This window comes from Neoarius graeffei, chromosome 13 (assembly GCF_027579695.1).
Source record: "Neoarius graeffei isolate fNeoGra1 chromosome 13, fNeoGra1.pri, whole genome shotgun sequence".
Taxonomy (NCBI): domain Eukaryota; kingdom Metazoa; phylum Chordata; class Actinopteri; order Siluriformes; family Ariidae; genus Neoarius; species Neoarius graeffei.
The window spans coordinates 20648514-20663621 of record NC_083581.1 but is presented as its reverse complement, the minus strand read 5'-3'; the positions used below and the strand labels follow the sequence as shown (position 1 = coordinate 20663621).

The 15108-nt window shown below is 45.2% G+C and overlaps 1 protein-coding gene across 1 annotated transcript in view; it reads left to right on the top strand.

Moving 5' to 3' along the window:
- racgap1 (Rac GTPase activating protein 1) overlaps positions 1-15108 on the top strand; it is a 62957-nt gene that overhangs the window by 25481 nt on the left and 22368 nt on the right. Inside the window, exon 8 of the mRNA XM_060937329.1 lies at positions 1481-1595. Coding sequence (XP_060793312.1) covers positions 1481-1595 — 115 coding nt within the window. The remainder of the gene's footprint in view (positions 1-1480; positions 1596-15108) is intronic.

The window sequence follows — 15108 nt, the reverse complement described above, 5'->3', positions numbered from 1 at the left end:
AAGCTACCTAAAACTAGCAATGGTAATTATTTTTTGTTATATAATGCACTAAGGCTGCCAGTCAGTGTGAGACGGACACACACACACACACACCCTACACCCCTGATTTATATGAGAAATTTGGTATTCATTGGTGTGTTTAAATTTGGACAATACGAACTAATGTAAACAATTGGCTTCAATTCGCATAAATATGAATTGGAAATTTTTAGTTCACTTTAGCTTATGCAAACGCACAACTCCTACTAAAAGATTGATAAACGAGGCTTAATGTCCCCAACATTGAAACCTGAAAGCTTTAGAAACTCTAACAGACCTTTACTTTTTAACAGCACTGTTTTGGGATTTTGCTGACTTTACCTTCAACTGTCTGATTTTTTTTTTTTTTCAAAGTAATTCATTGTGTAGCCAGGAAAATCACCGCAGTTTCTAAATGCACTCCTGAAAATTACTCATTAACTAGGGGAATTAAATTTGATATTTTTGACATGTTAATCATTAATGTACATGAAAGAAAAAGGCTTAAAAGTTATAACTTGTTTTAGTGAAAAGTACTAAAATGCACTAGAATGCAGGGCTTTGCATGTTATGTTATTAAAATATTTTCGGGGGACGTTGCCCCGCCCCGCCCCCATTTCAGGGTTTTTCTCCTTTGCGCCACTTTCATCTCTAAGATCTACAGTTAATCTAAAACGCACAACGCTTGCTTTTGGATGAGCTCTCTCCTTCTGCAATCACACTTTGAAAGCAGAACGGTGAAGGTGCTGGAAATGTGGATTCATACAATATTTTAAAAATATACTGCTATTTTTGTTTTGTTTTGTTTTTCTTAATGGTTTATGTATTATGCAGAATTGCTTAAAAATCCAGCCAAGTTTGTGATTTGCTACTGCTGACAAACTGGTAATATAACACCTTCAATTATTTTCTTTAAATCTGAAGTGATGCAAATATTCCTCTGGGTGTTTTTTTTTTTTTTTTCTGTTTTTGATTATTTTAATAATTTATTGCACTTTTATAACTTGGAAAGCAGGAAAATGATGCACAAGCCTATTAGTTTACACGCATGTACATTATTGACCCCCCTCCAAATGTGGTCTGAGTGAAAAGAACAACAGGTGTGTCTTTTGAGATGCTTCTGGGTGTTGACCAGATGAGGATGGGTTCCCTTTAGAATCTAGTTCCTCTCACAAATCTGACTTGATGACTGAGTTTTTCTTTCACCATTACCTCTGGTTTGCTCAGTACTGCTTGTACTACTGACCAGCGATACCATATGTAGATGGGCCTTTACTGTACAGCTCTGTCTTCTGTAGGTGATCCACTGATTTGTAGTGGAGTTATTTATATGTTAAGTGACCTTGTAAGATTGGCACTCCTGTGTATTGAACATTTTGTGCATTTTGTCCATGTCTTCCATTTGATGTTTAGAGGTGTGGGTTTTTTTTTTTGTAAAGTTTTTAACAAACACTGTCTATAGGGAAACGAGTCTCTAGTGGCCAAGACCACAGTGACTGTATCCAATGGAGGTCCCATAGAGACCATCACCACTCTTGAAGCTGTGCCTTACTGGACCAGAAGTAGGAGAAAGACTGGTAAGTTTAAAGCTTAGAGTTGTGATAATTACATCTGTACACGTTGGAGATGATTTAAGACAGGGCTTTTCAAAGTGTGGGGTGCGCCTCCCCTGGGGGGCGCCAGAGTTCTTCAGGGGGGACGCAACGTGAGGAAACATAAACCAGAATAAGTTACTATTGCGGACATTTAGAGAACTTCAGCTAGCCTTTGCCAGAGACAAAATGGATCGATTTTTAGTACCAAAAGCTACAGTGAGTGAGGAGACAGAGTCTGGGCCAAGCAAAAAATTAGACCCTCCAGGATTTCGCGATGTTGCAATTTGCAGCTTCAGCGCAAATTCAACCAATCCCTGCGAATTCAGGGCGGTGTTGGATATAATTGCAATCACTGCAACCTTCCCGCAAATTTGACCAATCGTTGGCGACGTCGACAAATTACCTTCCGCCTTACTTCCGTGTATACATTCAAGAGAAGCAGCATGCGCGCAGTGTTGCCAGATTGGGCGGTTTTAAGTGCATTTTGGCAGGTTTTGAACATATTTTGGACTGGAAAACGTCAGCAGTATCTGGCAACACTGCATGTGCGAGTCAGTGTTTCTGTAGGCTTAAATTCTGTTACTGAAAGTGTTATGTTTACAGTGAAGGACTGTGTGCACTTTATTTTTTTACTTAATACAAGAAATTAATGGATGCCAACGTTTTTGCCAAAATGGTATTTTATTTTCCATTGTTTAGGCAGCTTCAGCATCATACTGTGAGGTTCTGTTCAATTTTTTTTTTCTTCTATGAAGCCTGAGCCATTTATTTTATTAGTTTATAATTATTGTTTAATTTAGTCTTCAGGAGAGACTGCCTGCACACAGTACTAGTATTTATAGTTTTTTTTTTTTTTCTTACATGAAAGCTGAGGCATTTATATTATATTTTAAGGTAACTTCATGTTGTGCTATGAGGTTCTATGCACTTTAACTTTTGAACCAACAGGTGCATTTGGATAAGTAAAGCCTATTTTTCTGCATTTTTGTAGTCCTGGTAGTCTTTTATATTGGCAAAGATGTTTATAGGACCATTTCTCAGTGTCTGTTTTTTTTAATCAATAGTTTTTCAGTAATAACTTAATATTTAACACATCACTCAATTTTAATCACAAAAAGAGAAAATCGCAACAATTTCTCGCAACTTTCACTTCCTCCCGCAATGTAATCACAACAGAAACCTAGAAAACACCGCAACTTTCATCGCAATTTTTTGGAAGAACCTCGCAACATCAGACATTTTAGCCCGCAACAATCACAAAAAAGGCCCGCAGAATCCTGGGGGGACTGAAAAAAGAAGGAAGTATGACCACAATTATTTAAAGTTTGGATTTTCATGGACTGGATCTGAAAATGCTCCACTGCCACAGTGTGTTGTCTGCCAAGAGGTGCTAGCTAACGATGCTATGAGATGTTTAAAATGTGTAAAACAAGATGTTTTAAAAAGAAAAGCACAGATGTTTAAAATGTGTAAAAGAAAAAAAATTAAAATGTGTACAAAAACTATTTTTTTTTTTAAAATACGAATGGAACATTAAGTATAGCAACAAAAATTGTGAGGGGGGGCGCTGTTGTTTATTTGCTCTCTGAGGGGGGCTGACTCTCCCACACTTTGAAAACCCCTGATTTAAGACATTGATATTATAAGTCTAGTTTAATTAAAATGGGCTGTAGAATTTTCATTCAGTATGTTGACCAACAAGCTTTTAGACTTGACTTTTTTGTGACTTTACTCAAAGACTAACTCGATCAAACATGTAAACAAGCATTCATAATATGAAAGACTGGACTAAGGCCCAGTTCAGTCTTGGTGTCATCATTTCAGATAAACACGTTTTCATTATCTTTGCATCTCCACTGCCTACTTGTGATTAGACTTCATCAGTTTCCAAATCTGATTTAAAAATACAACTTGATGTCTCTTTAAATAGAACAGCCATAGCCAGCACTCAAATGGTTTAATGGTCATTAGGTTCTTGAATCAGTCACAGGATGATGGATATGTTGGGTTTTTTTGATTGAGTGGCTATTGTGTGCTACATTTTTACTGGTATTAAGGAAGAACTTGAAAAGGCAGTAGTGCTACAGCTGGTATAAAGCTTTTGGGGGGGTGATATATATGCGCATACTTGTAGGAAATTGTCTCTATGATTTAGACTAGAGTTGAGCCGGATACTCGGCTGAAACGAGTATCTGGTACGGATAAAGCACTTTTGCTGAGTACAAGTATTATACGAGTAATACGAGTCAATATCTGTGCTCAGACTGAATGAAAATCCTCACACAGCACCCCTCCCCTACACACACCGCTCTGCTCACTCACACAGAGAACAGCTCTCTGTCTCTCCATCAGTCACTGAGGTTTGCGGGTCGTTTCGGGTTTCTTCAGCTTCAAGTTTGTTTTATTTCAGTTTGTACTTATCAGTAGAGTTCTGGTAAACGTGGGTTTGTTCAGACGTGGTACTTTGGTAGAAAGCGACTCGCATTGCGTCTCTGCCTGTCGGAGATTCTTTTTTTTTAACCGTCGGTTAAAAACAGTTTTTGGGTTTTTTTTTTTTTTTTTTTACTTCACGCATTGAGTGTCTGACACTTTCTTGCTGTAATTCATGTAAAAATAAAGGTAGTAGTGGTATAAATATTACAAATTAAGCTGCTTCTCTCTCTGTCGGTCGTCGGAGGTTTTTTTTTTTTTTTAACCGTCAGTTGGCTCTAACCAGTTTTTTTTACTTCACGCACTGAGTGACACTTTCTAGGTAGTAGTGGTGTAAATAATATTACAAATTAAGCTACACACACACACCTGGTGTGGAAAAAAAAAATCACACTGATCATAAAAAAATTAAAGTTATATTGAGTATGAAAACTCTTGTTCATTTCATAATTGCAACCGCATGTGTTGTATTCATTGTTGCAAAACTTGTTCTGTAAATATTTCGTTTGCTATCATGATCAAAACCATTGATCTGAAGCTCAATGCTGATGCTGTCCTGTAAACAGTTTTTTCTAATCAGCAATAAATGTAACCGTCATTTCTGATTAACCCATATCAATTGCATGCTTAAAATAACATACTGGTTAAAGCCCCGCCCATTTCAAGACAACAGACCCACTTCTGGATTAAATCCCACCCACTTCTGGGTTTGGCCCCGCCCACTCCAAGTACGGATACAGATAATTCATATGGTTAACAGATACAGGTAATGCTGTACTCGCTCATCCCTAATTTAGACACCGTTGCACACTCAAAGACCAGATTTTCTGATGGCCAAATAGTTGAGCCAGAGTCAGGCTATACCATCTTCTACAAAGGCCGGCTGGCTAATTTGTGCTGGGAATCCAGTGTGGGGTTCGCTGTAAAGACACATCTAGTGGCAAATCTTGCGGACCTTCCATATGGTTTCTCTGACCGCATTGTGACTGAGGTTGCAAGTTAAGCCGAAACAATTCATGACAGTAGTCAGTGTATACGCACCGACTCTCATTAGTCCTCAGGCTGAAATAACACCTTTTTTAGAATAGAATGCCTTTATTGTCGCTATACACATGTACAATGAGATTAAAGCACCTCCAATAACAGTGCAAAACAGTGTGTAGAGTGAGAGAGAGGAAGGGGGGAGGAAAAAAAGGGGGGGGTGTCAGGGGGGTAAGGTGCACAGTCCTGAGGTGTATGTGTTGTTACACATTATGGAGTGAGGTATTGCTCATTGCGCACATAAATTATTGCACAGAGAGTCACATTATAAAATAAAATATTACACATTTATGAAGTATTGCAAGGTAAGATAGTTGCACAGACTTTGTGTGTGTAAGGTGCACAGTCCTGAGGTGCATGTTCTGTATGTAAGGTGCACAGTCCTGAGGTGAGGTGAATGTGTTGTGTTTCACACTATGGAGTGAGGTATTGCACATTTATAAAAGTATTGCACAGAGAGAGTCCCTTATAAAGTGCTGCACATTATAAATTATTGCACAAGGAGAGTCACATAGTAAAATAAAAAGACTATAAAGTCAGAGCATATCCAAGTTCAGGGTGGTTATGACTTTTGGAAAGAAGCTGTTTTTGAATCGGTTTGTCTTTGTCCTGATGCACCTGTAGCGCCTCCCTGAGGGCAACAGGTCGAACAGATCAAAGCCAGGGTGGGAGCTGTCCTTGATAATGTTCTTAGCTCTGCTAAGGCAGCGGGAGGTGTAAATGTCCATCAGGGAGGGGAGAGGGCAGCCAATGATCTTCTGTGCTGCTTTAACTACCCTCTGGAGCCTCTCCCTGTCTACAGCAGTGCAGCTGCCGTACCATACTGTAATACAGTACGTCAGCAGGCTCTCGATGGATGAGCGGTAGAAGGTCAGCAGCAGGTTGGAGTTTAGGTTGTACTTCCTGAGGACTCTCAGGAAGTGTAGCCACTGCTGAGCCTTCTTAATGACTGCTGTGATGTTTACTGACCAGGAAATGTCAGCGGAGATGACGCCGAGAAACTGGAAGGTGTGGACCCTCTCCACATACATGTTTATGTAGAGGGGGGCTAGGTCGGTGCTGTGCTTCCTGAAGTCAACAATGAGCTCTTTGGTTTTCTTGGTGTTCAGAGCGAGGTTATTTTCTGAACACCAGGCTGCCAATTTCAGGACCTGCTCTCTGTAGGCTCCCTCGTCTCCCTTTGAGATGAGTCCGACAACTGTGGTGTCGTCAGCAAACTTGACGACGAGGTGGTTGTTGTGGGTCGAACTACAGTTGTGGGTGTAGAGGTAGTACAGGAGGGGGCTCAGCACACAGCCCTGTGGAGAGCCGGTGCTCAACGTGCAGGTGGAGGAGAAGTGAGGGCCAAGTCTCACAGTCTGGGGCTGGTTAGTAAGAAAGTCCTTTAACCAGGCACATGTGAGAGGGGGGAGGTCGAGTGTGTCCAGTTTTCTAATAAGGATGTCCGGGATTATTGTATTAAAAGCTGAACTGTAATCCACAAAGAGTATGCGGACGTAGCTCTGCTGCTGCTCCAGGTGATTTAGCGCAGAGTGGAGAGCTATGGCGATGGTGTCCTCTGTGGATCTGTTTGTGCGATATGTGAACTGTTAAGGGTCGAAGTCTGGGGGGAGGTGGTCCTTGATGTGCTGAAGAACTAGTCTCTCGAAGCACTTCATGATTACCGGGGTGAGGGCCACAGGACGGTAATCATTCAGGCTGGTGACGGGAGACTTCTTCAGCACTGGGATTATTGTTGCAGATTTTAGGCAGGGCGGGATGACTGCCTGAGCCAGGGAGAGGTTAAAGATCCTGGTGAAGGTAAGGGCGAGCTGGCGGGCGCACGCTCTGAGCACCTTACCAGGTACACCATCTGGGCCGGCAGCTTTCTTGGGGTTCACTGCCAGGAGCACCCGTCTGACCTCGTGCTCCTGTACAGTGAAAGGAGTGGTGTAGGAACTGTGTGGTGGTAGGGGCAGGGCAGGAGCAGATGAGTGCTGCTGAGATGTTTCAAAGCAAGCAAAGAAGCGATTTTAGCTAGCCTGGGCCTGCCCATCCTAAGCGTGATGCAACACGAGGGCCTGTTGCGAGCTTAGTCTGGCCAGGCAAGCTATCTACAGCTCTTCCAAGCTCCCGAAAAATCGGGAGCCAATCAACTTTGAGCATCTCCAACGGCCCTGGGTAGAAGCGTGTTCAAGGCAGTGACGTAGTAGAACTGCGACCGGAAGCCATAGATTGTTTACACAATCTATGCCGGAAGCGCTTCATTCACTAGAAACATTACGAACATGGAGCAAGTTCTCATTGAAAACGGAGCAAAGAGCAGCCCTGGAGGTATTTATTGAAAGGAAGGATGTTTTCGCCTTGCTCCCGACCGGCCTCGGTAAGAGTTTAATCTACCAGTTAGCCCCATCGCATCACATACGTCAGAGGAAAGAGTGATGTGATTTGGTTTAAGCTTCGTCACAGCCTTTTCTGGCTTCGACCAGTAGCAAACTGAGGCATTTCAGGGAGGTGGGTCAACCACGCGCTTTGGGAAATGGTTGGGCTTAATATCTTTGCCAGACCAAATGCTCGCAGAGCTTTGAAGTCACGTTAGCCAGACTACGATTTAGCTCCTCTGCTAGCGGCGCACTCCAGTCTCCTGTTGGCGCATCACAGTCTCTGAAGTTTGTGATGTCCTGAATGCCCTGCCACATCTCCCGTGTGTTGTTGCTGGACAGGTGGGATTCTATGCGCAGCCTGTGGTCCGCCTTGGCTTTAATTATTCTTCTTTTCAGATCAGCTCGAGCAGCTCTGTACAGAGCTCTATCACCTGACCTGAAGGCAGCATCGTGAGCCCTGAGGAGTGAGCAGACCTGGCTGGTCATCCAGGGTTTCTGGTTTGGGAAGACCCGGATGTTTTTATCCACAGTCACATTCCCAATGCAGAACTTGATCTAGTCCAGCACCGTTCCTGTGAATGTCTCCAGCTCCTAGTGTTCAAATAAGTCCCAATCTGTCTGTTTAAAGCAGTCCTGTAGTTTGGAGAGTGCATTGTCAGGCCAGGTTGTGATGGTCCTTGTGGTGGGCCTGGCTCTGCGTCTGAGGGGGGTGTAGGCTGGGGAGAGCAGGAGGGAAAGATGGTCTGACTGGCCGAGGTGGGGGAGGGGTATGGCTCTGTACGCATGCTTGATGTTGGAGCAAACATGATCCAGAGTGTTCTCCCCTCTAGTAGAACACTTAACATGTTGGTGAAACTTCGGCAGTACAGTCTTCAAGTTGGCCTTATTAAAGTCTCCTGCTATTATGTGAACACTCACTACGTTTACATGCACACAGAGAGAATCGAATTTCTGTCGTTGCTCAACTGAAATCGAAGTTCAAAATGCCATGTATACACCTTAATTCGGCTGAAATTGAACCAAACTTGATTTCTCGGAATCGAGCTACACGACCTAGTTTATGCGATTTCTGCCGAGCTACTTTGTGCATGTATACCCTATCGAGCTAGTTGTCGAGCTACTTCCGGAAGTGACGAGTGATGATACCACAAGCGGGAAACACAACAGCCTCGGTCGGCATGACAACAGTAGTAGCGAGCAGCAGAAGAGGTCAGGAGGAACAAACGAAGAAGAGAAAATGGCGATGTAGAGCTCTCTGAAGTGTGGGTGGAGCACAGAGGACGGCAGGACAAAGCTTCTGGTACTAATAGGCTTTTTATTGTCAGACCTTTCAGTTTAATAGCCTACTTTTATTCTTGAGAGAAATGCGCGCGCGCGCTGTGTTCTAGTCCCGGGATGAGCGGTCCCCTCTGCTCTGCCTCCTTAAATAGGGCGCGGTTACTGGGAAGACACACAAACACAGGTTAATTACTGTCAGGTGAAGTGATTCTGCCACTCACCTTCCCTGGCTCCGCCCTCCTGTCACAGACCGGCGCTTGACCACGCCCCCACTGCCACAGGCAAGCAGAAACGTGCACTTCTGGAGCAATGAGGAGACAGAGTTCATGCTCGTTCAGCTTAAGGAGTTGAATATATTAAAATTCATGGACGGGAGAAAAACGCGCAATGGAGAACACGGAACTGATAACTTTGTTTACACTCTTGAATAGCTCTTCATGATGACAACCGGAAGTGTACCAACACGATGGGGCGTGTTGCGCCACCTGTGGCTCGGGTGCACAATGCACCTCACACAATAGCCCGATTTCATTGTGTGCATGTAGGATTGGATTTCTCTGGCACCCTGCTGGGACCTTCAGCTCGATTACCGACAGCAGCTCGATTTGGATGTGCATGTAAACGTAGTCACTGTCAGGGTGGGCCCGCTGCTGTTGAATGGTGTTCAGCAAGAGAGAAAGTGCTGTTTACACAGGCGTCAGGTGGAATGTACACAGCTGTGACAATCACCACAGTTAGCTCTCTCGGTAGAAAAAAAGGCCGGCATCTTACAGACATGTACTCGAGGTCTGGGAAACAGTGTTTATCTGTAATTGTTCTGTTGTTACACCAATTGTTATGCACATAAATACAGAGCCCCCCTCCTCTACTCTTACCGGAGTTCTCATTCCTATCCCAGCAGAGCAGAGTGCGGCCTGCTAGCTGCAAGCTAGCATCGGGTATTTCCGGATGAAGCCAGGTTTTTGTGATAATTAAAACACAGCAGTCCCGAACATGGCGATTTCCAGCGAGTTGTAATTCCAGATCATCCATTTTATGTACCAGGGATCTAGCATTGGAGAGATACAGGCTTGGTAGAGGTGGCTTGTGTGGTTTTCTTAGCCTTAGCATAGCACCGGACCTGCGGCCCCGCTTCTGCTTCCTCTCCCTCCTCCGTCTGCGCCGCCTCTTAGACCCGACAACAATCCACGGGGAGCCCGGCTGTCTCGCTATGTCATCTGGGATGTTATGCATGAAGAGAAAGTCGCTCGAAACAGATATCTGGTGTTGGTCACCGATGGCTAAAAGTGTCTGGCGAGGGTACTGGATGTTCGCAGAACCGATGGTGCACAAGCAAGAAAGAAATACAAAAACAAAAAAAAAGAGTACTGAAAAGGAGAGCTGTAAGCCACTGCAACCACGCGCACCACCATCTTGAATACCAAAAAAAAAAAAAATCTGAACAGTTCTGAGAAATGTTGATAAGAATGACGAACTTGTACTTTTGGGGGACTTTAATGCCAGTGTTGGACATGACCATGAACTTTGGAGTAGCATAAGTAGACATGGAATGGAAACGTGTAATGCAAATGGCCTACTCTTGTTGCAGGTTTGCCAGGAGTTAGAGAACCAATACTTGGTTCAGGCAGAAAGACAAATATAAAGCTACTTGGAAACATCCTCATTCAGGTCATTGACACATTCTCGATTACATAATTGTTCTCCGAAAAGTCATACGTGATGTAACATCTACTCAATGCATGCGAGGGGCTGAATGCTGGACAGACCACAGACTCGTGCGTGCCTGTATGGCTATCACAGTCCGTAAGATCCGAAGGTGTCATTGTGCAAAGTCACTTAACCACATTGACATATCCAAACTAAAGATCCCTGGGAAGCTCATAGAATACCAAGAAGCAGTGCGATCAATTAACCGAAATGAGGATGCCATATGTGCGGGTTTTAGCAAACAGCTCTATGATGCCAGTTCTTCAGTGTTAGGATTTGTTTAAAAGGAAACAAGACGACTGGTTCCAAGAAAACATTGGGTTAGCATCAAGGTTACATGAAGAAAAGGAAAGTGGCGTATGACAAGCTTTTGTCTTGTCATGTGCCAGGGCGTGAATGGGATAAGTTTGAGAAGGATTTTAAGGAATGCAAGGCCAAGGTCCAACAAGAGCTGAGAACAGCGAAGGATGCATGGTGGCAGGATGAAGCTCGTGAAATACAGACATCTGCTGACAAACGGGACTCAAAGTCTTTATACCATCAACTGCGTGCGGTCTATGACCCACCATAATCAGTATTTGCACCTCTTCATGCGAAGACTGGAAATGTGCTGCTGTGTAAGCCAGACAAAATCAAGGTGAGATGGAGACGGTACTTCAATGACGTCTTAAACCGCAAGTCTGTCGTCAATCCTGCTGTTGTTGAGAAACTTGCACAAGCACCTATCATCCACCAGCTTGATGATCCACCTACTAATGATGAAATAATGACCGCTGTAAAGTTGATGAATTCCAGAAAAGCACCTGGGAATGATGGAATACTTGCTGAACTACTTCAGCAAGGAGGTGACGTAATCTCGACAAGCTATCCGCACTGAACAACCAGCAGATTTATCGGGAGAGCAGCTTATTTATCTTTATGGAGACATGGCTAACACACCTTGTACCGGATGCTAACGTGGACCTGTGGGGATTCACTGCTGTGAGAGCTGACAGACACTAACGCATGCAGGAAAAGCAAAGGTGGGGGACTCATCATTTGTTAACAACCGCTGGTGTAACCCGGGACATATTTCTGTAAAGACAGTGTTATGTTGCCCGGACTTGGAGCTGCGGCCATGTTATATGCTGAGGGGGTTCAGTCACATGATCACCATCTGTTTTTACGTCCCTCCAAGGGCAGATGCAGCCGCTGCATGCGAGAGGATTCGCTCCGTCACAGCAAGGCTGCAGACACAGCACCCTGAGGCATTTATCATTTCTGGGGACTTTAATCATGCTACTTTGGACTCTACTTTGTCTACTTTTTACCAGGCTGTGGACTGTCCAACAAGGAACAACAGGACAATTGACTTGCTGTATGCTAATGTGAGGGATGCATACAGAGCCACACCCCTCCCCCCACTAGGGAAGTCGGACCACAACCTGGTTCATCTACAGCTGAAGTACACCCCCTCCCCCACCCCCTGGTTCAAAGGCAGCCTGCAACAACTAACTCCATCAGATGGTGGTCCCCTGAAATGGAAGATGCCCTCAGGGACGACTATGACATCGCGGACTGGGATGTGCTGCTTAGCCCACACTGTGGGGACATAGAGGGGCTGACACACTGACCGATTTACCTTAACTTCTGTGCAGACGTGGTCTCCCCCACTAAGACTGTACGGTGTTACCTGAATAACAAGCTATGGGTAACACAGGAAGTCAAAGCTGTCCTCAACAGGAAGAAGGCCGCCTTCAGGGACAGGGAGGCGATGAAAGCAGGACAGCAGGAGGTAAAATGCTGCGTGAGGGAAGCTAAGGACAGCTACAGGAGAAAGGTGGAGCAGAAGCTGGAGAACAGCATGAGGGAGGTCTGGGAAGGTGTGAAAACCATCACAGGCCATAATACAAAGACCAGAGTCATTAGGGGACAGTGGAGAGGGCAAACAAGTTGAATGACTTCAATCGGTACAACCAGCCCACGTCCCCCCCACCATCTCCCTCACTGCAGCCATCTCTCCTTCCCTCAACACACCTCCCCCCCAGTCATCACAGCAGCTGCCTCCTCCCCCACCTCAACACACTCTTCCATGCATTATTGCAGACCAGGTCAGAGGTCAACTGAGGAAGCTACACCCCAGGAAAGCAGCAGGCCTGGACAAGGTGTGTCCCTGACTACTGAAGACCTGCGCTGCTGAACTGGGTGAACCACTCCAACACATCTTCAACCTCAGCCTGTAGCTGGGGAGAGTGCCCACCCTCTGGAAGACATCATGTATTGCTCCAGTTCCCAAAAAGAATTGGCCCAGCGATCTGAATGACTTCCAACCGGTGGCACTCACTTCACATTTGATGAAGACGTTGGCGTGACTCTTCCTCAGCCTCCTCAGACCCCAGGTACAACATGCCCATACCGGGCAGGTGTTGGTGTGGAAGACGCCATCCTCTACCTGCTACACCGAGCCCACTCGCATCTGGATAAGGGAAATGGCACAATGAGGATCCTCTTCTTGGACTTCTCGAGTGCCTTCAACACCATCCAACCCCTATTGCTTCAGGACAAACTGAACAGGATGCGAGTGGACCCCTGCCTGGTCACCTGGATCTCCAGCTACCTCACTGACAGGCAGCAGTACGTCAGGCTGAAGGACATCACGTCTGACACTGTGATTTAGCAGCACCGGAGCACCCCAGGGCATGGTGCTGGCCCCTCTTCTCTTCACCCTGTACACCGATCTGCAGCTCAACACCTCGAAGACCAAGGAGCTGGTCATTGACTTTGGGAGGTCCAGACCAAGGTCACGACCAGTTCTGATCGAGGGAGTTGAGGTGGAGGCTGTGGATTCCTACAAGTACCTCGGGCTGTGGCTGGACAGCAAGCTGGACTGGACTTGCAACACCAACCACCTGTACAGGAAGGGACAGAGCAGGCTATACTTCCTTAGGAGGCTGTGGTCCTTTAACATCTGCAGGAAACTCCTGTGGATGTTCTATCAGTCTGTGGTCGCCAGTGTCCTGTTTTACACCGTGGTGTGCTGGGGGGGCAGCACATCCAAGAAGGACACATCCAGGCTGGACAAACTGATCAGGCGGGCCGGCTCTGTGGTCGGCATGAAGCTGTTCTCTCTAGTGACTGTGGCAGAGAAGAGGTCTATGGACAAACTATTGAACATCGTGGATGATGCCAGTCACCCTCTGCACACTGTCATCAGCAACCAGAGGAGCCTGTTCAGTGAGGGAATGCTCCTTCCCAAGTGCAGGATGAACAGACTCAAAAACTCCTTTGTCCCTCACACCATCAGACTGTACAACTACTTTCTGGGGGGGAGGAGGGGTAACAGGAGGACAGAGGATGGGAAGGAGCGGTAGCCTAGCCTATCAATAAGCAATACTGGACGATGTGCAATATAAAGTGCAATATCTCTCCTGCCGCCGCCCCCCCCTTTCCTCTCTTCCCAATATCTTTTTTTTTTTTTCTTTTTGTATATGTAAATGCTTAATTTATTTTAATTTATCTAGATGTTTTCATCTATTTCTTTTCTCTGTTTATCTGTAATGATGCTGCTGGAATCTTAATTTCCCTGAGGGATCCCTCCCAAAGGGATCAATAAAGTTTTATCTAATCTAATCTAGAAGACACTTGCATGCCTAAGCAGGTTATGTTTGGTGAGTTAGCACAAGGAAAACGACCACAGTGCAAGCCCCGCAAGCACTTTAAAGGCAATCTCAAAGACACCCTCAAAAAGAGACACATTGACGTAGACACCTGGGGAAACCTTGCTTCAGATCGACAGGTGTGGAGAAATCTGATTGCTATTGGTGTCAAAGATTTCAAGAACGATAGAGTATGCACAACAAAAACGTGCAGGCAGATATGAGATGTCAATCCTCTCCCAGAGCTTGGCTTAAAGAAGTCTCTTGTGTGTGATCGTGGCCGCATCTGCTTCTCAAAAGCAGGTCTTCTCAGCCACAAACGGAGTTGTCAGCAGGTGAGTTACCAATATGACATCCCTGACGATCATACATGCATGATCTCCCATAAAGTGTGTCGATCAGCCAGCGGACTTAAGCGCCATAATCAGTCAACATCCGGAAAGGCAAGCTGCTGCAGAAAGATTGGCATGTCAGCAATGTGGAAAGAACTGCAAGACTCCTGCATGTCTCAAGTCATTGGCGGTATCATTAGCGACAAGAAAATAATCTTTAAGATGCTCAAAAAGTTTGAGTACAAGAAATGGTCTTACTTGGTTGCAAGTTGACTTTCTCTCACACACGTACGTGTGTGTGTGTCACACACCATATATGCACGGGGATGTAGAAATACCTGGGTTGGTGTCCAGGTGTGTGGTAAGCCCACTGAGAGAGAGAGGGAGGCCCCTTAGTCTTTGTCAAGGTACTTTTCTAGGAGATGGGGGGGGGGGGGGAATGATGTTAAACCTGTGGCTCCGTAGTAACCGATGATGCTGATTTTTCTTTTTGGAACATTGCTGTTGTAGTTCAGAGAGTGGGATTGACGCTGTGCAACGTTTCTCCTCACTTAGTTTCATGCACAGGCATTGCTCGTTGTTCTAAGATCTTATTGTAATGCGAATGTCTGCCCGTAGCTGCCATAAAAGGCAAAAACAACTTTATGATGAAAAGCAAGATTATTCAGACAAATGGCAATAAGGGCTCTGGAACTTCAGGTGAAATGGT